Source organism: Vipera ursinii (genome assembly GCF_947247035.1).
Source record: "Vipera ursinii genome assembly, chromosome: 2".
NCBI classification, from domain to species: domain Eukaryota; kingdom Metazoa; phylum Chordata; class Lepidosauria; order Squamata; family Viperidae; genus Vipera; species Vipera ursinii.
The window spans coordinates 170,227,185-170,252,215 of NC_139513.1; the positions used below are offsets into that span (position 1 = coordinate 170,227,185).

The 25,031-nt window shown below is 42.2% G+C and overlaps 1 protein-coding gene across 3 annotated transcripts; it reads left to right on the forward strand.

The window, feature by feature from the left end:
- Positions 1-1,685: 1,685 nt before the first annotated feature.
- PFKFB1 (6-phosphofructo-2-kinase/fructose-2,6-biphosphatase 1) lies at positions 1,686-24,733 on the forward strand (the record flags this gene model as incomplete). Of its 3 annotated transcripts, XM_083356757.1 has the most annotated exons (15): positions 1,686-1,726; positions 7,741-7,866; positions 7,992-8,088; positions 9,252-9,318; positions 9,412-9,486; positions 12,779-12,835; positions 14,327-14,448; positions 19,866-20,073; positions 21,386-21,532; positions 21,796-21,900; positions 22,142-22,271; positions 22,584-22,646; positions 23,793-23,857; positions 24,093-24,230; positions 24,637-24,733. In XM_083356757.1, exons 1-15 carry the CDS (start codon positions 1,699-1,701, stop codon positions 24,694-24,696), a joined length of 1,488 nt encoding a protein of 495 aa, XP_083212883.1. In that variant the 5' UTR covers positions 1,686-1,698. The 3 variants fall into 3 exon arrangements, with proteins under 3 accessions (XP_083212883.1, XP_083212884.1, XP_083212885.1); XM_083356758.1 differs by lacking the exon at positions 24,093-24,230 and having other exon boundaries at positions 24,637-24,696; XM_083356759.1 differs by lacking the exons at positions 1,686-1,726; positions 7,741-7,866 and having other exon boundaries at positions 8,043-8,088; positions 9,256-9,318.
- Between the last annotated feature and the right edge of the window lie 298 nt (positions 24,734-25,031).

Below are 25,031 nucleotides of genomic sequence, written 5' to 3' on the forward strand. Positions count from 1 at the left end.
TTTCATTTTTAACCTGTTCGTGGAGGTTTGGAAACCTAAGGTCTGCTGCCTTTGAGAGAAAATTTAATCTCACTTCACACCTGATCGTTTCTTAATTTGGTTTGCAAACATAAAATCCAACACAGTAAAATTAATTTTAAATGCTGCAAAATCTGAAGCACGTGGGAGCTAGAGGCTATTTTTTTTTTTGAAGGGGTGGATGCCAGGTAATACCCCTTTGCAAGATACGTGATTTTTAATCGAGTTTGCAACAAGCCAGAGGATTTTTGAAAGGGCAAGTTTAAGATCTTTATATTTTCACTTTACAAGCTTCATGATAACTATAGCTTTAAAGGTCATCTAGTCTTAAACTATGGGTTGTAGTCTCCCAAGGGGTCTTGACCAAGCTAGAGCAGGAAGGATTATCTCGCACATGTAAAGTGGATGAATTTCTCATTTGGAATCAATTTTTGGATATGGCTAAATTTGCAGATCCAGGAATTTGTCAAAAAATGACAGCAGTTTTATTAGTTTTGTTCATGGCAGAGGGTCACACAAGGATGTGAGGAATGCAAGAAGTTACATGCATAATCCCCATGGTGCTTATTAGTTTTACTGTGGGAAGGGGGGGAGGTAAAATATCAGATTAGTGCGACTACAACCTTTTTGGAAATAGAATGGAATTTCAAGTAGGGAATGAATATATCAAAAAATCATTTTTCTTCAGAACTGTTGTTCTAGATCCAGTCTTTATGCTATGATTGTCTATCTCATGTGCATGTTAGAACTAACTTTTGAAACAAGTCTGATGTTTCCCAGAGTTGGCTATGTATTTGGCCTGTACAAAGAATCCCTATTGTTAATTATGCATACTTAATTATTTTTATCCCACTTTTCCTTCTCCTAAAATTTTATCCCCACAGCCACAGCCCTGTAAAATATGTGGGGCTGGAAAAGAGTGTCTGACCAAAAGCTCACCCAGGGACTTTCGGCCCTTCTAAATCCATGAATGCTATAAAAGGTAAAGGTAAAGGTTCCCCCGCACATGCGTGCTAGTCGTTTCCAACTCTAGGGGGCCGGTGCTCATCTCCGTTTCAAAGCCGAAGAGCCAGCATTTGTCCGAGGACGTCTCCGTGGTCATGTGGCTGGCATGACTAGACGCCAAAGGCGCACGGAACGCTGTTACCTTCCCACCGTAGTGGTCCTTATTTTTCTACTTACATTTTGACGTGCTTTCGAACTGCTAGGTTGGCAGAAGCTGGGACGAGTAACAGGCGCTCACTCGACCCGCCAAACTGCCGACCTTCTGATCGACAAGCTCAGCGTCCTAACCCACTGAGCCACCGCTCAGTGCTCAGTGCTCACTGCTTTTTATTATAGTGTTCCACACTTACCTAAAAAGTTGTAATGATTTTAATGGGATTTGGATCAAAAGATCGTCTTCTGTGCTCCTGCCCATCTGGGTTAGACAATAACTTTACCCTACAATCTGCTGCTGCTGTCTCCTTCCAACTTTAAGGCTAATATTAGTACTGACCTTTTCTGCCAGGATCACATGGGGGGTTTTTTGGAAAGACTCCCTGGATTGTTTTGCTCCAGCTCAGCCACAATTATTAATGACACCATGACTGGAAACCTGACCCCTGAGGAAAGTTCTTGTAGTGACAAGGCAATCCTTTCAATGCTATGGCTTCTAGAAAAAAAGAGGATTGATCAGCTATGGAGAAAAAACCTGCCAAAATCCCAGGTAGGGGATGTTTAATTGATAGGGCTGGTAACTAGAGAACTAGGAGGACAATAGAGGTTGTACTTTAAGGAGTTAAGGAACAGGCAGGACGTTGTCTTAGAATCCGATACTCAAGGACCCCATGTGTGACAAACATGGATTGACATAGCTCCTGTCGCCTTGTTTTCTGGATGTAGGTTGGTGATTCCTGCTGGGAAATACCCAAGACTCTGCTGCATAGAATTAACACCCTTCCCTTTTTCCCCCTGTCCGTCAGCTCAGCCTGATCAGCTTGTATTATACTTCTTGGTCTAGAATGTTGAGAGGTGAAAGGTGGAGGCATTGATACCCAGGATCTGCTCTGCCATATACAGCTCAGGTTAAAATGGTTGTTTGTGAAAGGGCTATCTGTGTTAAATGGAGGTAGAAGCTGAGTACATATTGAGCAACTTGCTGCAGAGCTAATCTACTTGAATAAGAAGGCACGCAAATATAGCCAAACAGTTTTAATATGTGGGCCTATTCCTGTGGGAAGGATTGGGGAGAATGGTGAATTAACAGCAAGTAAAATGCTCAGTTATTAAATACTGGGCTTACTGACTCGAAAGCCAACAGCCTGGGTTCCAGACCCGAGCATTACATAATTGAGTGAGCACCCATCTCCTGCCCACCTTGCAGTTTGAAAGCGTGCAAATGCAAGGAGATAAATAGGTGCCACTTTGGTGGGGAGGAAATAGCACTCCATGACATCATTCTGACCACATGATCGCGGCAGCATCTTCAGATAGTGTTGGCTCAATAGCCTTGAAACAGAGATGAGCACCACCTCCTATAATTGGCGATGACTAGTCAATAAAATCCACAGGGTCCCCTTTCCTTCCTACTCGTGTGGGAAGGAGTGAGGAGAATGGTGATCTCTCTCTCTCCCTCCCCCCCCCCCTCTCTCTCTCTCTCTCTCTCTCTCTTAAAGGCAAGTAAAATGCAACCAAATTGCTAAATATATGATGAATAGAGTTTATTGATTTTTATCTTCAAAAGGATCTTTACCCAATTTATTCTGTGTCACTAAACTTGTCTAATTTTGGTCTCCATCTCCAGTGTGATGTCTCTGTAGTAAAAGTCCACTTTAGTTTTGCATGTTTTCCCTTGTTTTAATCATCAGGTTTATATGCCAGATTTCTTCCAGGACTTCACAGTGGTATATATAGAATCTCTCCTCCTTCTTTCCAACAACAGTCCTACAAGGTAGGTTGAGCTGAAAGAAAGCGATAGGCCCAAAGTCACCCAGTAGCTGTGGATGGATATAAATGTGACTTTCTGATCCCAGTCCTATAACTTAAAAACAATCCCTCTGTGGATCATCTAATGTAGTCACTGGTCTTCTAATATAATATATATTTTTTGAAAGGTCTGCAGTGCGATGCTATTTTTCCTTCTTATAAATTGGATATGGTAGTTATTACTGAATTATAACTTTTGATTTTGTATTATAGTCAGAACCCCCCAAATAGATTATTTCATTATTTCCTATTTTTTGTCAGTCCCAGGGCAGTCACAGAGAATTAATATAAATATATCGACATCTAAAATCTGACTTTTTTAAAAAAAATGCATTGGATTGTGCTTACCTCAGTGTAGCACTCTTGATTAAAAATTTATGTAAAAAACATTCTAATAGAAGAAAGTGGTTTTCATCTGATAGTGATCAACTGGTGCTAGCTACCGCCTCATGCTCAAAGAAAGGACGTAAGTATCGGTGTCTGGATCCCATCAACATTTTAAACGATAAATTTCCTGATTCATATGATGATGGCAAGCTGAAAGAAGTTTCCAAGCTGATCACAGACAGAACAACTCAGAGAAATGGTGAATTGATTCTTTAGGTCAGACATGTCAAACACAAGGCCCGGGGGCCAGATCCGCCCCGCGAAGTGGTTTCATGCAGCCCGCGAAGCCATCCTGGAAACAGTGAGGGAACGGCCCCCACTGCCTTGGCCCTGGCCCAGAGACCCTCCTCCTGCCAGAGACCCTCAGATCTGTCCCACTCCTGCCCAGGCCCCCACAGGCACCCTTGATGCAAACGATGTAGAGCTGGCCACGCCCACCCAGTAGGCCATACACACTCTAGCCACGCCCACCCAGTAGGCCACGCCCACCCAGACCATACCACCCGGCCCCCTGAGGGCAACCGCGATGCTGATGCGGCCCTCAATGAAATTGAGTTTGACACCCCTGCTTTAGGTAATCAGGTCTTTATCACTTCAGAATCAGAATCAGAATCAGAAATTTGAATTATTACTTTCCACTGGACCATTTTCTTTGTTTTGAGAAATGTTATTTTGTAGCTTAACTTGTCCAAGCGTTTCCTCCGTTTTTGATGAGAAAAAGTTGGCTTTAATCCAAGGACATTTTAAAACTTGGCTCATTTCAGATCATATTCTTAAAGTGTTGGTTTTGTGGCTTGAATTTTATTATTTGGGAGTGGGTGTTTTTTTGTTGTTGTTTTTTTTGTAAAATTCCTACTGTTTAAGTGCTGTTAAATATTAATGAGTATCTTGCAAGATGAGGGGCTTTGATCTCCTATTTGTAGGAGTAAGCCCCCCTGAGTCTTTGGAGAAGGGCGGGATATAAATGGAATTAAAATAAAAAATAAAAAAATATTTCAGCTCTTGCTTGTTTACCTTCTTTAGTATTGCCTGGGGAATGGCGGCAAACCAACGTACGTCCTCATAGTGATAGTTTAAACTGAATGTGCTAGACCCACTGAAGACAGTTATCCCATAAAACACAAATTTTGAATATCATTGGGTAGAATTCTTAGGTCCACTGCTAGCAAGAAGCTCTGTCTTCTTCAGGAACTCTAGTTTGGGGGGCTAATTCCTTAGTAAACACCAGTAACCACCAGCATTTTGTTTTGGCTCATGAACTATTATGGATCAATAATGTACCCAATCAGGTTGAGCCCTTGGTGACAGTTTCACTAGTTGCCCAGGATCATTTCTTCCAGCCATGATCTCTGGCAAGCTTTGCATTCTGTCTTGGACCCAGAAAGCGAATGGTGATTTGCACTGAAAACAAATCAGTATAATGGGGCTTTGGAACTCTCCATGGTAGCAACTGCGTCACAGAGAGCTCAAACCTGTGCAAATTCTTGCATTTCTCTGCTTTCGTTTATTAGAAAATCAAATTTCTAACTCGTGGTGGTAACAGCAAAAAAAATGAAGAAAGATGACAAAATATTGAAAACTGAGAAGGATTTTATTTTATTGGAGGGAAGACTCAGATTTCTTCGCTTAATATGATATTAAACATCCAAAGCCAGTATCTCTGTCCCTATGGATACAGCATGTCAAATAAATAACAAGGTATACTGACACATTATCATAGCTACATCCAGTTGCAGGATTTAATTTAGAGAAGCTGAACCTTCCAGAGAACTGGAAGTAAGAAATAAAGACTCGGGGTCTCTGATGTTGAAAGAAAGACCCCCTTGATGTCAGTTTTAAAAAAATCTGCAGCAAGAATAACTTTCGCGCAATACTGGAAAAATGAAGGAATACCACCAGAGGAAGAAGTAATTTAAAAAATATTGGAATGCACAGAGATGGACAGACTATGAGTTGGAAAGATAAAGAAGAAACAGAATACTACCAAACCTGGGAGTCATTCTACAAATGGCTAGAACGGGTCAGCAACCTGAAACAGTGAAAGAGCCACTCAGAACCGGTTCCCTCACAAAAGGAAAAACTGGGAGCCGCAAAAAATGTGTGCGCATGCGCGTACATGCGTGCATACGCAGAACAGGGTTTGACTGAAGAGTGGAGCCAAGGCAAGATATGCACCTACCCTGCCCCCTCCGCTCTCATTCACTCACATTTTGTTTGGAAAAGCTTCTCTCTCGCTTTCATTCACTCGAAAGGCCAGCCGCGGCGCCTCCATTGACTTCTGTGGGGACGCTTGGCAATGAAGGGGCCGATTGAAACCACTCCCAGTAGTGCTGCTACTGCTACATTTTCCACTTGCTGCTTGGTTCCGATGAAACCGGAAAACCTCCGGATGCCACTGCTGGGGGTGGAGGAGGCTGCCTGGGTTCGGCCGTAGCGGAAGCCAACAGTAGCGGTGGAGGTGGCGACGAGAGAGACGCTGGAGGTCTGCCGCATCTCCGTCAGCCTCCGCCTCCCCCGCAGAAACAAATTCCTGGGCCAGCCCGCATGGCAGCAGCGGGCCCCAAGGGCTGAGCAATTGTCCCGGAGATGGCTGCTGCTGTTGGGGCGGCTTAGTGCACTCGCTGAGAGATGCTGGAGGTGCTCCAGGCCGGCGTGGTAGCCGATGTGCTCTCCGTCTTTGGCCCAAAGGAAGAGTGCGCGCACACACACACACACACACACACACACACACAAAACTCCCCCTCCCTGGCACGCCCCATCTGACCTTTCCAGCAGTCCTCCTGTCTCTTCCTCTGCTGCCGCCATGTGCAGTCCGAGGAAGAAAAGAGGTTTGTGGGCAGTCCCACAAATAGCTTGTGGGAAGTCCCACAAACCAAAGAACTTCAACCAATCAATTCAAGCTTCGCAAGGTGTTTGTTTTTCCATGAGAAGTTTGAATTGATTGGTTGAACTTTTTTAGTCCCACTTTTATTTTTTGGACTGCACATGGCAGAGGACTGGGAGCTGCAGGAGATGGCTGAAAGAGGCGCATGCGGCTCCGGAGCCGCGGGTTGCAGACCTGTGGGCTAGAAGAAAGAACCAAAGATTAGGACTTGACTATGCATTAGTGCTTCCAAACCCAGACTGCACGCTGGTTGAAAAACTAACATATGTATGTAAGGAAAAAAGAACTAATAAAATCTTTAAAATAAATCAATAAAAAAGTGGATTACAAAGGCTAAGAAATGAAATGGGATTTTTTTCAATGTCTATGTGTCATTACTTTCTGCAGCGCTGATTCTAAAATGTTATCAGGACCTTTCCCTAATATGGTAGCAGAATATATTTGTACAGAAGTGAGCTGCGAGTGATCTGTAGTGTCTACAAAGGTGGGAGTTCAACGACCTCTCGTCCCACACTGAACCTATTTTCCATGCATATGTAAACACATGATCAGCAGCCATAGCTGAGCCTTCAGGAAGAGCCAGACAGTCCAGTTTTGCAGGCTAGGAAGACGGTTGTCAGGATGTCTGGAGAGTTTGGGGAGCTCACACAGACTCCCCTCCAGAAAGTATGGATTCCCCGCACCAGCAGGCGTCTGCAGCAACGCAGGGGATGTGAGTTGGAATGAAAACGTGGGTCAGCTCATTCCCTGGAGGAAAAGCTAAGGTCTCTTTACATGGCAGGAAGCTCGAAAAGGGAAGGGCAAGGCAGGGCAGAACAAAATCTTCTGAAGCTGTGTTCTTGCAGGGATAATATGTAGGAGCTATACGAAGATGAGGACTAAAGCAATCAGTGTCTGTTGCCGAGGCCAGAAGTGGGAAAGACACCACTCTGTCTCTGACACCCCTTTTTTTTCTTCTGAAGCCTGATCTCTTGCAGTAGAGTTTTGAAATTAGCCAGAGGGCTGTAAGCAAGCTTAAGGAGTCACAAGTATTCCCTAAGGCCCAACTTGCTGAGAGGGAAGTTCATCACATTTGAACATCTTCAAGTTTGGTCTCTGAGCTCAATCTTCCCGAAAGGGAGGAAACTAATCTTCCCAATCATTTGTTCCCCAGCTTATAGGTTCATGTGTGGACTTCAACTTCCAGAGTTCACAACAATGGCCACGCTGGCCTGCCTGAAAATCCTTCAGATTAATGACTATGAATCCAAAAATCACCAAGGCATAAACGATCTGGGTTAACGGTTACCTTTTCCACAATAGTCTGCTGTGCTGTAGGTTTTACTGAAAGACTCTGTTGGTTGCTTTAGGATTCAGAGTTTTAATGCTAAAACAGAAAAGGTTTGGGTGTATTAAGACAGAATACTATTTCTCTCTTGTTTTGTGGGTTCCTGAAACTCATCACCAAATTAGGCTCAGTCTCTCCTTTTTCCATTTCTCTACAGCCTCAGTGCCACAGTTCACCAATTCACCAACTATGGTGATCATGGTAGGATTGCCAGCACGGGGAAAAACTTACATTTCTAAAAAGCTCACTCGCTACCTCAATTGGATTGGGATCCCCACTAAAGGTAAGGAAGGGAATAAATGATTCATTCAAGGTGAATGGGATCAAAGGGCAGAGGGAGAACCACTGGAGCCAACAGAGAAGGACTTACTGAAAAATACCGAGTCATTCTAGTCTCCGTCTCCCTAGTGTTCAATGTTGGACAGTATCGCCGTGAAGCCGTCCAGACATACAAGAATTACGAGTTCTTCCGCCCAGACAATGAGGAAGCTATGGAGATCCGGAGGTGAGGAGCTTATTCAGATCTGATTAGTATAGTGGAGAAGATGGAGGAGGTTGTTTCCTACCACAATGCCCACTGTAATCTGCCAGGGTGCCCTAGTTCGACTTAACTTGGGGAGAGAGGTAGCAAATAAGAAAGTTTCAAATACAACCCTCAATTTTTGTTTTCTGAAAATGTTTCTGTGACATATATGGGATCCAGAAGCATTCTTGGAAATAACCATTGTGTTTGTATGCAGCATTTCATTTTGCAATATTCTACCTTCCCATTTAATTTTCTTGTAAAAAAAATAGAACCTTTAAAACAATCAGATGGGATATAAAATCTGGTCCCCAAGTGAGGTCTCTCCTCACATTGGCCCCCTGCATGACCTTTTTTGGGGACCAGGCAATATGGTCCATGTTTTTTGTAAACATGGCTGAAATACATGAAACCTTCCACACATCTTAATAGGCTGCTGAAAAACTAATTGTTGGTGTTACATTATAAAGATGCTGAAAAGGAGAGGCTCTAAGGAAGAGTCAGGATTCCCCCCTACCCCTTGAATTTAATACATAAATATACTAGTTAGCTGTTAATACAAAAAAGTGTTTCAAAGATTCAATATGTGAAACATAATTTGACTGATGATGTGCCATCGAGCTGGTGTTGACTATTAGCGGGCACATAGATTGGTTTTCCCCACGACAATCTGACCCTAACCTGACCTTTCAGGTCTTCCAACTTTGCACTCATTGCCACGGTTACTGAGGCCATCTGACTAGATGATAGTCATTCTTTTCATCTCTTTCCTTCTACCTTTTCCAGCATAAAAAACCTTCTCCAGAGAGCTAGGTCTTCACATAACATCCACAAGTAGGATAATTTGAGCCAGGCCGTTTCTGCCTTGAGTGAGAATTCTGAGTTGATTTATTTGATGATCCATTTGTCTGTCCTCTTGGCTGTCCACAATATTTTCAACAGTCTTCTCCAAATACCACCAATTCTCTTTCTAGTCTACCTCCTCAGACTTCAAGGAGGTAGCTTAGTTAGCTAGAAAGGCACTTCGCCTCTTTCATATTCCATATTTGTTTTTTTTATTAATGTGTTGGTTGATTGTTGTTTATTTTGGCGCTGCCACAGCAATGGATCATAGTGCGTAATCTCTTCCTTGCCTTCTCTTTTAGACAGTGTGCGTTAGCAGCTCTTCGAGATGTCCAAATCTATCTGAGCATGGAAGAGGGACAAGTGGCGGTAAGATGACAAAAGTGCATGTAGCTCTAACCCTATTGTCACCTATTTCAGGCCGCGTGCCAATTCGGTTGCCTTCTCTTCTCCATTACCTAGGTTTTCGATGCCACTAACACTACACAGGAACGCCGTGCCCTTATCTTGCAGTTTGCCAAGGAGAATGGCTACAAAGTAAGTGGGGAAATAAAAGAGCCCATAAGAACAATGGGACCCGACCTAGAGCTGCGTGCAAATTTGCAAAGCCTTGAACGCAAACCCTTTAGAGATCCTCAGAGTTATTACAAGTTGCAATTTTTTTTTAAAACTAAAGGAGGAAGAAATTAAGTACATGACTCGAAAGTGACCAAATTAATGTTTAATCAAGTCAATGTTAGTTCTTGCCCTGATGTCACCTTGTATTTTTGAAGTCTGGACTTTGTCACCCTGTTCAGTTGCAAGGCTGGGTCTCTGCCCTATTTTACACTCTTTGCCACAAGGCAAATTCAGATTTGAAAAATACAGACTGAATTAAGCAAACTGGGTTTTTTTCTTTTTCTTTTATTTAGTTATCTTATTTAATCTGCTTCCTGTTTTCATTTAGAATGCAGAAGAAGCGAAGTTCACAATCCTTTTTGTTATATTCATCAACCATTATAAGCCGTTAAGATATTCAAAAAGCAGTAACACCAGTAATTTATTTTATTCTAGAATACCTACTAAGACAATGCAGTTCAGTTCTTAAAGCAAATTAACCAGTCCTAATTGTCAGTTAGGTGAGACTTGAGTCACAGTTTTGGCTGTGATTAGATGGGGACGATATTTAAAAAATAATTTTATTGAAAGTTTTTTTTTAAAAGAAACAAGACAATGCAAACTAAACTCAGAAAGGAAAAGGAAAAGAAAGAAAATAAAAAGTGCAAGAGAACAGAAATAAGAAAGAGTAAAAAATAAAAAAAATATTCAAAGAAGTGATTTCTGATCTTCATTGCAACAAGTACAAACAACATTGATTCTTCATCCCCTATAAGATTACATACAAATATATCTTCTTCCCATTACCCATCCCTTGTCTAGACACAAATCCGTAAATCATTAACATTTCAGTCCTGGTGTCAGCCACAGTCCAAAAAAGATTCCAAGAATTTTATAGAAACGTGTCTTATTTTAACTGTGGTCAAACAAGCCAACTTTGTACTCCTTCCATTTTGTTTCTAGGAATTTTGATCTTGAATTCATTCAGATGTTATCAGAGGATTTGATCTCTCTTCAGATTTTCTTTTTCCCATCTCGAAGGCTACTTCAAGGCTAAAATCCCTTTTATAAATCCAATACGGAGTCATTGTCCAGGTCAGGGCTTTTCAACCTTTTCACCCATTGTACCACTTTTAGGATATGGCAACATCCGAGTATCACCAGTCACCTAGCAAGGTGTCAAAAACTTGATGACATCCCCCCCAAAGCAAAAAAGTGATGAAGTACAGGTAGTCCTCGACTTACAACAGTTCACCTAGTGACTGTTCGAAGTTACAATGGCACTGAAAAAAGTGCCCTCCAAGCCACAGCCGAGCAAGACACCTGCCTGCCTGCCTGCCCGGCGGTGCTCTTCCTCCTATCCGAGGTTTTCATTGTTGTGAGCATTTCTGTTGAAAATTGGCAGTGGGGGTGGGGGGTGTTTGGTTTATATTTTTCCCCTCTGCTGGGTGGTTGCAGCAGGTTTTGGTCACTTCACATGACCCTGGGACACTGTGACCGTCATAAATATGAATCAGTTGCCAAGCATCTGAATGTAAATCACAAGACCCTGGAGATGCTGCAGCATTCCAGCTGATCGGCCTTTCTTCTGGGCTCAGAAGCACCAGGATCAGTGCCGAGCTCCAGCTGGAGCCTGGCGCTGATCCTGGTGCTTCCACTGAGCCCTGACAGCCCCAAAGAAGCGCTGATCCTGGCGCTGTTCTGTTCCAGCCTACGACCGGCCCTGTTTGAATGTCAGGGACAACCCCTTTTTATAATCAACAGGCTGGAAAAAACCCAACCAAATTTATTTACAAAGAGTTCAAACAAAAGTTAAACGAAAAGTTCAAACAAGACTTAAACCAAAAGATTAAACAAGAGTTAAACAAGAATAACAGACCAGGACTCTAGCAGAAGATTTTCAAACGGTGCGGTGCTGCCACCGGTTCAGCTCATTCCCCTCCCCCACTACCACTTTTCTAGGATGGTCACGTACCACCTGCCAGGTGCCAATGTACCACAGGTGGTACCTGTACCACTGGTTGAAAAGCCCTGGTCCAGGTCATTCTTTTCGCTTATCGTTTGTATTTCGACTTTAACTCTCATCTCTGTCTTATAATCCATATATTTTTCATTTCCCAGTATTTCAACAACTTCTTTATATTGTAATATTTCTGCCTCAGATGAAATTTGTTTTAGCTCTTTGTCCCGTAGATCTTCCAAGGTATTCTCTTTCATAACTGTCATTTCTTTTTAAGTATCTTAAAAAGATACTAGCCATAGAGGCAGACATCTCTGCTGACACTGTAGCTCCTATTTTCTGTCCTGATTCTTCAAATGTCTCCTGAAGTATTTCAAATTGCAGACCGTTATCTGTCATTTTTCCTTAATGCTGATAAAAGGCAAGCCTGTCTCTTTTTTTCTTTTATGCCTAGAATCTTTAGTCCCCTTTAGTATCCAATTTCTGAAAACAAAAAGCCTCAAATTTTTGTTAGAATTTGAGGTAAGCTAAATAATTTAGTTCCCACGAAGGTGCTCTTTATTTATATAATTGTTTTTAAAATCTTATAACAAAAGCCCTAGTATTTCAAAGTTATCTGCTCCCTTAATTCATTTATCACTTTCTCAAATTAAATTGAATTGAATTTGGAATTAAAATCTTCTTCAGCTTTGGCCATTTATTTCAAATTCTTTAAATTCTTAAGCCTTTTGTTATTTTTTTTCTTTTATTCCAGAATAAATGTAAACTCACCAGGTTTACTCCCCCTCTTTAGTTAGGGAAAGAAGGATAAAAACACATCCTTCCCTGCAAGGTGGGACATTTCCTAAATACTGTTGTCCTGGTAACTTGGAATTCCCAAAGATAACCTGGCCTTTTAAATCACGGATCATATTAAAATCCCAATATGAGATTCACATCTGGAAGGTACCTAGCAGGGCTGTTGTTGTTTTTCTTAACCAGATTTGCAGGTTGCATAGTAGATTAGGCATCTAACCTCCATGAGGATTCACTTGAGTCTCGCCCCACTTGCCACCATTTCTCACCCTCCCAGTAGGTTCTGACGGTTTATATAAAAATGCAACTGCAAAATGTGTATAATTAAAGAAAATGCTTCTGTCAGGAGCAATTTAGGCCATTTCATATCCATTCCCCTCTGAAGTTAATTGCTTTCACCAATTGTAATAGCTGGTTGGGGGCTGACTGCATAATCTTTTCTTCCTTTTTCCGTGACCCCTTCATCTGCCACTCGAGGTTTTCTTCATTGAATCCATCTGTGATGATCCAGACATCATCCAGGAAAATATCAAGGTAAAACTCCTTTCTTTGTCTTCAGTCAGATATTGTGATAACGTTTAACGTCTGGAAGAGCGCTAAAAACAGATATAAAATGTGTAAATGGGATTAAAATAAAAATAAAATAAATAAATAAATATCTGTCCATCTTCAGGGGCATTCATTTGTATAGTTCAAAGGAATGGGACTTGGCAATCTTAAATTCATTCTGGTTTGGTGCAAGGGTTTTGTGTGATGTTTAAAAGTAAACCGACAATTAACGGCTGATAATGGGGCTCCTTTTGGGCAGGGGTTTTAGTACCATTCTGGAATAGTGCTACTGTGAAATAATAGTACTGTACTCCAGAAAAGTGTTAAATTTGTGGTAAAAAGCAGCCTGAAACAACAGCTGATAAGTGCATGAGGAGGAAAGTTGTGAAGCACCACAAGAGAAAGCTAGATAGTGAATAACTGCATTCATTCATTCGTTCATTCAGTTTTATTATGGCTGCCCATGCCAAGAGATTCTGAGTGGCTGAAAAAATCAAGTACAAGATAAAACAATTAAAAACGTAAGCAACACAACAGTCTGGAAAACAGTAAAATAGCCACATCCTTCTGCCCCCAGATAGTAAATCCAGGCCTGGGACCTAAGCCAGGTTTCAAGGGCACCCGGAAACCCTAGGAGAGCCAGCACCATCCATATCTCTGGGGGAATGCTTTTCCAGAGGGTGTGGCTGTGAGGGAGAAGGCACACTTCCTAGGTCCCAAAGGGTGGCAGCATTTAATATAAGGGACCTGCAGTGCACCCACTCTATCCAAATGTATTGGGAAGGCAGAAACAGTGGGAGGGAGGTGGTCCCTCAGGTAACCAAGCCCTGTGACATGAAAGGCTTTAACAACCAGCACCTTGAATTGCACCCAGAAACCAACTGGCAGCCAATACAGTGGTGACATGTGGGCACAATGAGAAGTTACTGCTGCACTTTGAACCAGCTGTAGCTTCCGAATGATCTTCAAGGGCAGCCCTATATAGAACACATTGTAGTAGTCCAGTCTGCAGGGGCTCCTGGTTGAAGAAAGAGCCCAAGCAATACACACAATATAGCTATAGCCCTCCTGGCCACAGCTGCCATCTGCTCTTTCAGCAGTAGCCGTGAGTCCAGGAGGATTCCCCCACAGGTCTTGATGGGGAAATCCAGCCCCATCCAAGACAAAGATGTGAATGTTCCCAATCCAGGAGGACCCAACATCCCTATCTACTAAGTCTTGTAAGTGTTGAGCCAAAGTCTCAGTGTTCCCCCCATCCAGATCCAAAGTTTCCAAAAAAATAAAAAATGGATCAGCACTTTGACAGATTTCCTTGCAAAGTCTGGGGTAGAGATGTAAAGCTGAGAACATCTTCTTCCCTGGCTTTCTAGACTCATACTAATCTGGATAATAACAAAGCTGGTTGGGTGTCTCTCCATCCTATTCTCTATCCCCATCCCATGTTCTCTTCTTGCCTGGTGTACCAACCACTCACAGCAAGTGAAGCTAACCAGTCCTGATTATAAGGACTGTAACCGGGATGAAGTGGTGGAGGATTTTCTCAAGCGGATTGAATGTTACCAGAAAACCTACCAGCCATTAGATGATGAGTCGGACAGGTAAGGAGGGAATGTCTCTACTATTGTGTTGGGTTGGGGCAGGTACATCCAAGGCTGGCTGTATTGCAGGGCATTTGAATTTGCAGTGGGTTCCAAAACATGGCTTGCGCTGCTCATGATAGCATAAAAGGTTTTGGGACAAACTTTGTGCCTTCCACCAAAGTAAAACAAGTGGACTGCCAAGAACTGCCTTGTCAGTTCAATTTGAGGGACGCGGTGGCTCAGTGGGTTAGGACGCTGAGCTTGTCGATCAGAAGGTCGGCAGTTTGGCGGGTCAAATCCCAAGTGCCGCATAGCAGAGTGAGCACCTGTTACTCGTCCCAGCTTCTGCCAACCTAGCAGTTCGAAAGCACGTAAAAATGCAAGTAGAAAAACAGGGACCACTACGGTGGGAAGGTAACAGCGTTCCGTGCGCCTTTGGTGTCTAGTCATGCCAGCCACATGACCACGGAGACATCCTCGGACAAGCGCTGGCTCTTCGGCTTTGAAACAGAGATGAGCACCGGCCCCTAGAGTTGGAAACAACTAGCACGCATGTGCGGGGGAACCTTTACCTTAACTTCAATAAGAGACCCCTGGATATCTTCAAGAAGTTGCTTAGGAGGTGGAGAAATAATGAGTGGGAAAGGGAGGCATCTGCTGCTTCTTCACACAATATTCATACACAATTCCAAATATGACAATGCATTTGCATGTAATGAACATAAATTAAATATATTCTTAACTGGCACCAGACTTTACTGGTTGGTTTTTATCTTTCATATTTATGCAAATGGTTAAATGTGTATGTTAGGTAATGATAGTAGGAACTTCCACACTGCCAGCATCATTTCAACCTCCAGATCTGTCACAAAACAGCTGGAAACAGCCCACAATCACCTTCACTTCTGCCTCTCATGATACACAGAGAACACCATGAGCCACTCTGGGTACAGTATATCTTCTTTTCTTCCAGCTAACAAATTATGTTACCTAATCCAGGTCATATTATCAGAAGAATCTGAGGGAGGGAAGACACCTAAATAATTAAACTTGTGTGCCATCATGTTTATTTATTTTTTATTTTTATTTTATTAAATTTATATACCGCCCTTTCCCGAAGGACTCAGGGCGGTTTACAGGGTATTTAAAACAACCAGTACAAAAGTTAAAAACAAATTTAAAAAGATTAAATCATCCCTAAAATTAAAAACCCCAGTTAAAAATTCCCCAGTTAAAAATTCTCAGCCTGGGCCAGAGAGCTCAAAGAGCCAGGTCTTCAGGTCCCGGCGAAATGTGCGAAGGTCGGGGGCAGTCCTAAGCTCCATGGGCAGCTGGTTCCAGAGGGCAGGCGCAGCCACAGAGAAGGCCCTTCCCCTGGGTGTTATCCGCCGACAGTCTTTTATCGGCGGCACCCTGAGAAGACCCTCCCTGTGGGAGCGCACTGGACGAAGGGAGCTTGATGCTGGCAGCAGATGTTCCCTCAGATGTTGAGAGCTTTACCCTTTTTGTAGGCATGTTGTGGCATCACACACACACACACACACACACACACACATGGAGGGGCATGAGTGGCATGATGGAACAATGCTCTTTTGTCATTTGATAAAATCACTAGATTCTGTAGATCAGGGGGGTCAAACAGCCAGCCCATAGGCCAGATGCGTCATGCCGAAACTGCGCCCACCCCATGGCCGGCAACATGTTACGTGATGTTGAGTTTGATACCCCTGCTGTAGATGCTTCTGCTCTAAGCTACATCACTTGTACAGTTACAGATGTTCCTTCTCCTCCCAGTCAGCACTAAAAAAAAGTAATTTCCAGTATTTTGCACCGTCATATTTCTGAGTATATATGTTTGTTTACCTGGCCACCATTCTTCTGTCACATTTAAAAGCCACTGTCAGTTACAAAGCTGAAATGATAGCAGGTTGACATTTTTGCAACCAAGCACTTTTTCCAACAGCTGTGAATGTGTTTGCATGTTGAAACAGCGACTGAGTTGGTCGGAAGAGAATAATTAGGCTCTAAATGCATACGGTAAAAGACAGGATTTGGAACAGATTTGGAACTTTCTGTGAAGGGTGGGAAGAAGAAAATAATGGAGAAAGGGCGGGGAAGAGAAAGTATGGAGAGTAAAGAGCTGGGAGGCAAGATGAGGCATGAGTTTTCTTCCTGGAACTAAATTAACTTTTTAGAAAAATTGTAGCGATTCAATTACTAGTATTGCAGCAGTTCCAATAAATTGGACCACAATCAGAAAGAAATGATGCAGTTCCCCCAACCAGAATCGACATGAAATCAGAGGTGAATCTCTAAATGGTATTCTTTCTAGTAAGGAATACAAAAATCTAAACAAGTACTTCATCTTTTATTTAACCCAGCCATCTTCCAGGTGAGTTTTCCAATAAAACAATATCCACGTTCCCAATTGTTAGTCTGTTAACAAAGGTTAGGAAGTTTTTAAGAAGGCTGACATTCTCCCAATGCTTGCTAGCTATCTGATTTGCATCACAGGCTAGAATTCATCTCTATAATTCTATTTTATTCCTATATCAAGTACTGGTATGTACAAGAGCTACAGTCTGCTGTATATATAACATTCCAAAATTAATTTTTGCTTGTTTAATGTTCTACCTCCATTCTTAATCAAAAGATAAAATTTCTACGAGAATATGCTATAGGCAACATATTAAAAAAAAACCACCCAAAACATAACTATGGTGGATGGACCCCATCTTGTGTATTTTATTCTGGTAATACAATCTTTTCCAATCTAATGCCATGTGACTATATTTCCCAAAATTCTAAGCCCAACACCTTTGGAGATAGGGTTAGGGAAAGCTGCTATAATTTTGGCAAACATTTAATACTGAAAATTGGTAGTAAAATATTAGATATTAGGAACTAATCAGGAGCAAATTAGGCTGATTAGAAATGCCACATTTTTATAACTTAAATTGGCAATTTATCTTTCAGCAACTTGGAGAAATGGACTTTTGGAAAAATTTTATAAATGCAATTCATACAATCTATGACAAACAGACTGCTAGAACAATTGCGAATGGAGACTATACAGAAAATTTTAATATCAAAACGAGTACAAGACAGGGATGTCCATTATCCCCACTGTTATTTATATTAACATTGTAAGTACTGAATAGAAATATTAGACAAGATGTTGAAATTAAAGGACTGGAGATAAAAGATGAAAAATATAAATTGCAAGCACTTGCAGATGACTTGGTTTTTATATTGGAAGAACCTCTTGAAACAAGCATGAAATTGCTGGAGACAATAGAAAAATATGGTGAAGTGGCAGGCCTGATAATAAATAGAGAAAAGACTAAAGTGTTGACAAAGAACTTAACAGAAAAACAGAAAATTCAACTTGCAAAAAAAAACACCTTCAAATAGTTAAAAAAGTTAAGTATTTGGGAATTTACTTAACAGCAAGATGTAAAAGAGGACAATTATACAAGATTGTTAAAACAAATAAAATTGGATTTAGAAAAGTGGAAAAATCTCCAACTGTCAATGCTGGGAAGAATAGCCACAGTTAAAATGAACATTTTACTGAAAATACTCTTCTTATTCCAAATGATTCCGATAAAATTAGGAAAAGCTTTTTTTGATGAACTGAACGCAATAATATTGAAATTTATTTGGCAAGGGAAAAAAGCACGAATTAAAGCAAAAATTGTCACAGGAAGCTAGAGCAAGTGGAGGATTTGGATTCCCAGATTGGAAGTTACTATCAAGCAGCTATTTTAACATGGATTAAAGAATGGATAATGCTTTGAGATAAAAGACTATTATACCTAGAGGGGCATGACCTGTAGATTGGTTGGCATGCCTTTCTGTGGTACGGGAAAAATAAAATACACAGATACTTTCAGAATCACTCTATAAGAAATGTGCTTCTTTTAGAATGGGAAAAAATAAAAGAAGAAATCTACATCAAAATACCTGAATGGCTTTCAACAATGGAAGCCTTTGCTTACCCAAATCTAATTAACTATGACAAACTCGTGACTTATAAAGATATACTGGACAATGAAAGAAAATTGAAAACTAGACAAGATTTACAACAACAAGATATTGACTTAGCATGGTGGCTATATTTGCAAATCAAAACGAGATATGAAAAAGATCTGAAAACAACAGGACTCTATACAGAACAGACAGAATTTGACCATAAACTGTTAAAAACAGATGAAAAATTGATTAAAAAGCTCTACAGATTTCTGCTTAATCTGAAGATGGAAGAAGAACAAGTTAAAGAAACAATGATAACATGGGCAAAGAACTTTGGACATACTATAGAGTTAGAAGAGTGGGGAAAACTATGGGATAGAAATATTAAATTAACTAAAGCTGTGCCATACAAAGAAAACCTGTGTAAAATGTTTTATAGATGGCATATAACACCAGTGAGATTAGCGAAAATGTTTAAAAACACTTCAAATAATTGTTGGAAATGTAAACAAAGGCCAGGTACTTACTATCACATCTGGTGAACATGTCCTAAAGCAAAAAGTGTTGGCTTAAGATACACTTATGGCTGGAAAGATGACTAAAAAACAAATAGAATTTAAACCAGAATTGTTTTTGTTAGGAATGATAGGAGCCAACTATGAAAAGGAAAGCGGATAGCTAATACTACATGTATTAACAGCAGCGAGAATTGTATTTGCCCAATATTGGAAAAATGAAAATTTACCGACTAAAAAAGTAATAATTAAGAAAATTTTAGAGTGTGCAGAAATGGATAAATTGACCTTAGAGATTAAAGAGAAAGAACAATCAGTCTATTATAGAACATGGAATAAATTTTATGAATGGCTAGAAAAATGAATTAGAGAGAAAGGAATGTGATATGTATTTTTGATTATATATTAGCAAGAAGAATACTATGGATTGAAAAATTAACTTTGTTTATGGTAATTAACAATAATCACTATACTTATCACTGTTATCTACGTATATCTATCCAGACAATATGTTGTTTGTCAAATATTGGAAAAGTTACTGGGAAAAACCCCAATACCAACCCCAACCCTGACCCCAACCTCCTTTTGACCCTAACCCCAACCCTAGTCCACCCATCCTATTCCCAACCCTATAAAAACCAATAATTTTTTTTTAAAAAAGAAATGCCACATTTTTGAAAACTAACATGAAAGAAAAACAGGTACTAAGAAATGTTGAGTGCTTAATCCATGCGAGTGGTGAATTGGTTACCTCACAAAGCTGTTGAACTAAACTCCCAGAAAGCCTGTGATAAATGGTAAAGATGGATGAGAATTGTAATCCAAACATTTGGGAAAGCCAGAGTTTTCCCAGTCCTGATTATAACTAACAAAAGAATTAGCTTCTACAAAACTGTCCCAAAAAATGGCTCCTGAAATGTGACCCGGTTATTCTTTTTACTGTAGTTCCCTATCCTACATTAAGATCTTCAATGTTGGCAGCCGGTACCTAGTGAACATGGTTCAGGACCACATACAGAGTCGCACTGTTTATTACCTGATGAATATCCACGTGACACCCCGCTCTATCTACCTCAGTCGGCACGGGGAGAGCGAGCTTAACCTCCGGGGACGCATTGGGGGTGACTCTGGGCTATCTGAGCGTGGCAAACAGGTATGCTTATCATATTGTTATATATTGGTATGTTGCTGCATGTAAGCCGTTTCAAGTCAGGCCACGCAGCATAAAAGCATTATCAGTGGATCAATTCAGCAATTTGATGTAGTGATCAAAGCGCCAGGCTAGTAGTACTCACAGAAAGAGCCTGTGAGTTCCATTTCTTCCTTAGGCATATAAAGCCATCTGGGTGACTTTGGGCCAGTCATTCTCTCTCCCAGTCCTAGAAAGATGGCAAAAGCAAAACGCTCCTGAAAATCTTGCCAAGAAGACTGTTAGGACTAATCCAGGCGGTTGCCTGGAGTCAAGTCGGACTTGAAGGCACATAAAATTCAGCAGAGTAACATGTCCCAATGCCTATTTTGTTTGTTAAAGCCCTCTGAAAATATTTAGGGAACAGCCGCATAGAAATCTTCGGAATATCCCTAAAATTCAAGCGCTGGATTTTTTATGGGGTTTCCACAAACGGAACCATTAAAATCAACCTGGTTGTAAACCACCATTAACAATTATAAACTGGAGGCTTTCATCTCAAAGCACCCAATTCCTCTCAAGCTCTACATCTTTTTATCTATTTTCCATGGAGTTTCTAGAAGGTGCTGCGGCTTTTTAAAGAGGTGAATTATGAACTTGCATCCATGAAGGAGGCTGGATGTTCTGTATATGGGCTGCTGTTCATTTGATGACAGCTGTGATGTTTAATAAAGGTTATCCTGGTAAGATTTTCCACCCAGGTGCCCATTAGAAATGCTTAAACCCAGGAGCTCCATCTTAAGCTCATAGTCTTCAGAAAGTATGAACACAGGGCTTGTGCGCCTGCTTTCAAAAATTAAGTGTGGATTCTTAGAAAAGAAAGGCAGGAGCTCTGTGTCCTCTTTTTGGCTTAGGGCAGGGGTGTCAAACTCAATTTCATTGAGGGACGCATCAGCATTGCGGTTGCCCTCAGGGGGCCGGGTGGGTGTGGCCAGGGTGGGTGTGGCCTACTGGGTGGGCGTGGCTTGAGTGCGTATGGCCTACTGGGTGGGCGTGGCCAGCTCTACATCGTTTGCATCAAGGGTGCCTATGGGGGCTTGGGCAGGAGTGGGACAGATCTGGGGGTCTCTGGCAGAAGGAGGGTCTCTGGGCCAGGGCCAAGGCAGTGGGGGCCGTTCCCTCACTGTTTCCAGGATGGATTCGCGGGCCACATGAAACCACTTCGCGGGCCGCATCCGGCCCCTGGGCCTTGTGTTTGACATGTCTGGCTTAGGGCAAATCTGCCCTTGGGTGACTCATATCTCACTTTTTTTTCCTCCCATGTTTTCTTTGTCAGTATGCCTGTGCCTTGGCCAACTTCATCCGTTCCCAGTATATCCGCGACCTCAAGGTCTGGACAAGCCACATGAAACGCACAATCCAAACAGCAGAAGCATTGCATGTGCCCTATGAACAGTGGAAAGCATTGAATGAGATTGATGCGGTGAGAAGCTATCCTTAACACATCCTGGTGTGGGAGGTAGCCCTTAGGGTTGCGTATTTCTCTCACTCTGATTTACCACAATTTGCCTTCTATGACCGAGAGAGGCCTAACTCTTTAAGACCAGAGTCCCTTCTTTAGCTTCCTCCTGTGGAAAGCGTATGAGGGAAACCCGATACCTTGATTCGTCATAATTTTTCCGTTCAGCTGACTTTTCTTCTCAATGTCCAGAGCTCAGGGATTTCCAAACCCTGCGTTTGTTTCAGGGTGTCTGTGAGGAGATGACTTATGAAGAAATCCAGGCCAGTTATCCACAAGAGTTTGCCCTGCGAGATCAGGACAAATACCGCTACCGCTATCCTAAAGGAGAAGTAAGAACTGTGCAATTTGGAACGCGGGCGGATTTAGACAACACGTTACTCAAGGGGGAAATGGGCAAATCTAACGTGCTCTCAAGAACAGAGGAGGGTGGGAAAAGAAAGTATTATCACTAATCAAGGGGAAATGGCTAAAATTGGAGTCACCCTTAAAGGGTCACTTCTAACGAAAAGCAGGACAATTCTAATCTAAATAAACACCAACAGAGAGGCCTCTCCAAATTTCTTCCTTCAGTCCTATGAAGATTTGGTCCAGCGCCTGGAGCCGGTCATCATGGAGCTGGAACGGCAAGAGAACGTGCTGGTGATCTGCCATCAAGCGGTCATGCGCTGCCTCCTTGCCTACTTCCTGGACAAAAGTGCAGGTATCAAGAGTCCATTTTTCCACATTACAAGACTTTCCTCTCCCCACTTCCTGATTTACTCTTCTGAGCCAAGAGCCTGGGGGGCTGATGGTGGCAAAGCCCTCTCTTTCTGATTCTTCCTGTATATATGGTGTTTCCTTCGTAACACTTGCCAGTGGGGGAAAAAATGAGTTTCTTCTTTGAGATTGCGAGAGGAGGTTGCGTCACCAGTGGGATGGATTGTTCTTGTGCACCAGTTCTTTCTCTTCCTTAGACCTCTCTGTGTAGTTCTGGAGATTGGGATTGCTTTTATTTGCCATTCTTCTTTTTCAGAGGAATTGCCATACCTCAAGTGCCCATTGCACACTGTTCTCAAGCTCACCCCTGTGGCGTATGGTAAGTCCCTTCCTCCTGGGCAAAGATCAGAAGTTTGCTTTGGAGGAGCAGGCAGGGGTAGCCAGTGATTAGGCACTGAAGATGAATTTATTGCAAAAGAAAACATAATATACTCATATTGTTACCTAAAATATGGTTATCTGATGGTGGTTGGGAGTAAATTGTTACCTAATACTAATAAGCTTCCTCCCATTTTGTGGCTATGGACAGTCACTCATACAGTCCTTCAGGGGCTTTTCCTACCTGCATAAATACTTCAGAATATGCAGGAACAAAAAGCAAGGTTTGATGGCCTATATCAGACATGTCAAACACAAGGCCTGGGGGCCAGATCCGGCCCACAAAGTGGTTTCATGTGGCCCACGAAGCCATCCTGGAAACAGTGAGGGAACGGCCCCCACTGCCTTGGCCCTGGCCCAGAGACCCTCCTTCTGCCAGAGACCCTCAGATCTGTCCCACTCCTGCCCAGGCCCCCATAGGCACCCTTGATGCGAACAATGTAGAGCTGGCCACGCCCACCCAGTAGGCCATACGCACTCCAGCCACGCCCACCCAGTAGGCCACGCCCACCCTGGCCATACCCACCTGGCCCCTTGAGGGCAACCGCGATGCTGATGCGGCCCTCAATGAAATTGAGTTTGACACCCCTGGCCTATATAATCTTTTCCAATGTATTGATTGCCATTGTTGCTTTCTTGTTTTGACTTCTCTGTCCACTGTAAGCAACAGCCTTGGTACTTCTGGCTGCTCTACTAAGTCAATTCCAATCCTGCTTAGCTTCTCCAAAGTCAGGTTAGGTCAGTTGTGTGTTGCCACCCAACTGGATTACAACTGTTAAACATCTACCTGAACAAAGCTACACATCTCGTCTTCTATATTAATCTTTGCACACTGCACAACATTGCCCTTCCATGAATAAGCAGCAGCCTATTGGCAACAACTGCCATACTGGGATTCCAGTCTTTTTAATTCTGCTCAGTTAACAGGAAAAATCAGGCAGTTCCAAATCAAGTATTCAATCCAACCAAGGCATGTTTGAGCAGGCCTAGCATGTCATCTTGAAGCCGACAAAGCCATCGGCAGTGAATGAGTGTTTGGAACTCCCATCTATCATCAGTAATTGGGGGTTCATTGTTTTGGGGACAGGCTGCGAGGTGGAATCCATTTTTCTCAATATTGAGGCTGTGAATACACACCGGGAACGCCCCACGGTAAGCAGGATTCCCATTACATGGGAGATTTTATATGAACATCTCTGGAAAGAGGTTGTGAAGGAAGCTATGATTGGCAAAGGGCTTGTTTGACCTGAAGCTTTTCAGCCCCATCATGTATTCCTGCTTGTTGATTTGACAGGTGCTCCTGTTAAAGATCATTGTATTCAGAGTTGCATCTCTCTCTGTAATATTTTCCTCTTATCTTCACTCCCCAACCCCAAAACACCCTTAGCATTTTTCCTACAAAGCTAGCCAGGCCCCTTTGTATCGGCACTACCGCGCTGTGCCAATGGCTAGCCCTGAGCCCACCAAACAACCCTGCTGGAAAGATCTGGGGCGCCCTCCTCCCTCTTGCCTGTTTGACCCTCAGGTAAAAGAATCCGCTCTTCACCTGGCTCCCTAACCTAATTCTGCCACATCGGACTTTAATCACTGTGCTTTGCCATGCTGAGCACTGCTTTTACTAACCTTCCCTTCAGAAATTCCTTCAAAGCCCAAAGACATGATTTCACAGTGCCAGATTATTCACAAGAAAATCATACGTAGATGACAAGAACCAGTCAAACATTCTGCAATGGGTCTATACTGAAAGAAGTGGTAGAACTACTCTTCTCTGCCCACGGGCAGAGTTGAGAAACGGAGCCAAGATACACTGGCTCTAATTCTAACACTTCAGATACTTGAAATTACTAATATAAATGGATTTAGTTCTTCACTGTACTTCCTTTTAAAGTCTTATTGGTGCTTTAGTCTTTCTTTCCTTTCTCTTCCTGCAGAATGTTGATGTGTCACGAGATCCTACAGAAGCTCTAGACACCGTGCCAGACCATTATTAAACTTACACACTAAAAACAAAAATAAACTTGCTTTATTGAAGAAGTTCTATTACTGACAGATATATAGTGCCATCTAGAGAAATACGACTAGTATGCAAGTTCTGAGCTATTTTGTATCACTTTACACATGAAAGCATTATCTCAAGACAAGTCAAACTCGTGACATCATGTGACATCGCACAACGTTATCGGGACAGTTTTGCCACATGGGGTGGGCGCGGCTTCCGCGTGACGTTTGACACCCCTGCATTATCTCATCGAAAAGCAACTCAAGGTATAGATCTGCCAACCTAAGGTGAATAATTGAGTCCCATCCATCAAATTCTTTAAACAAA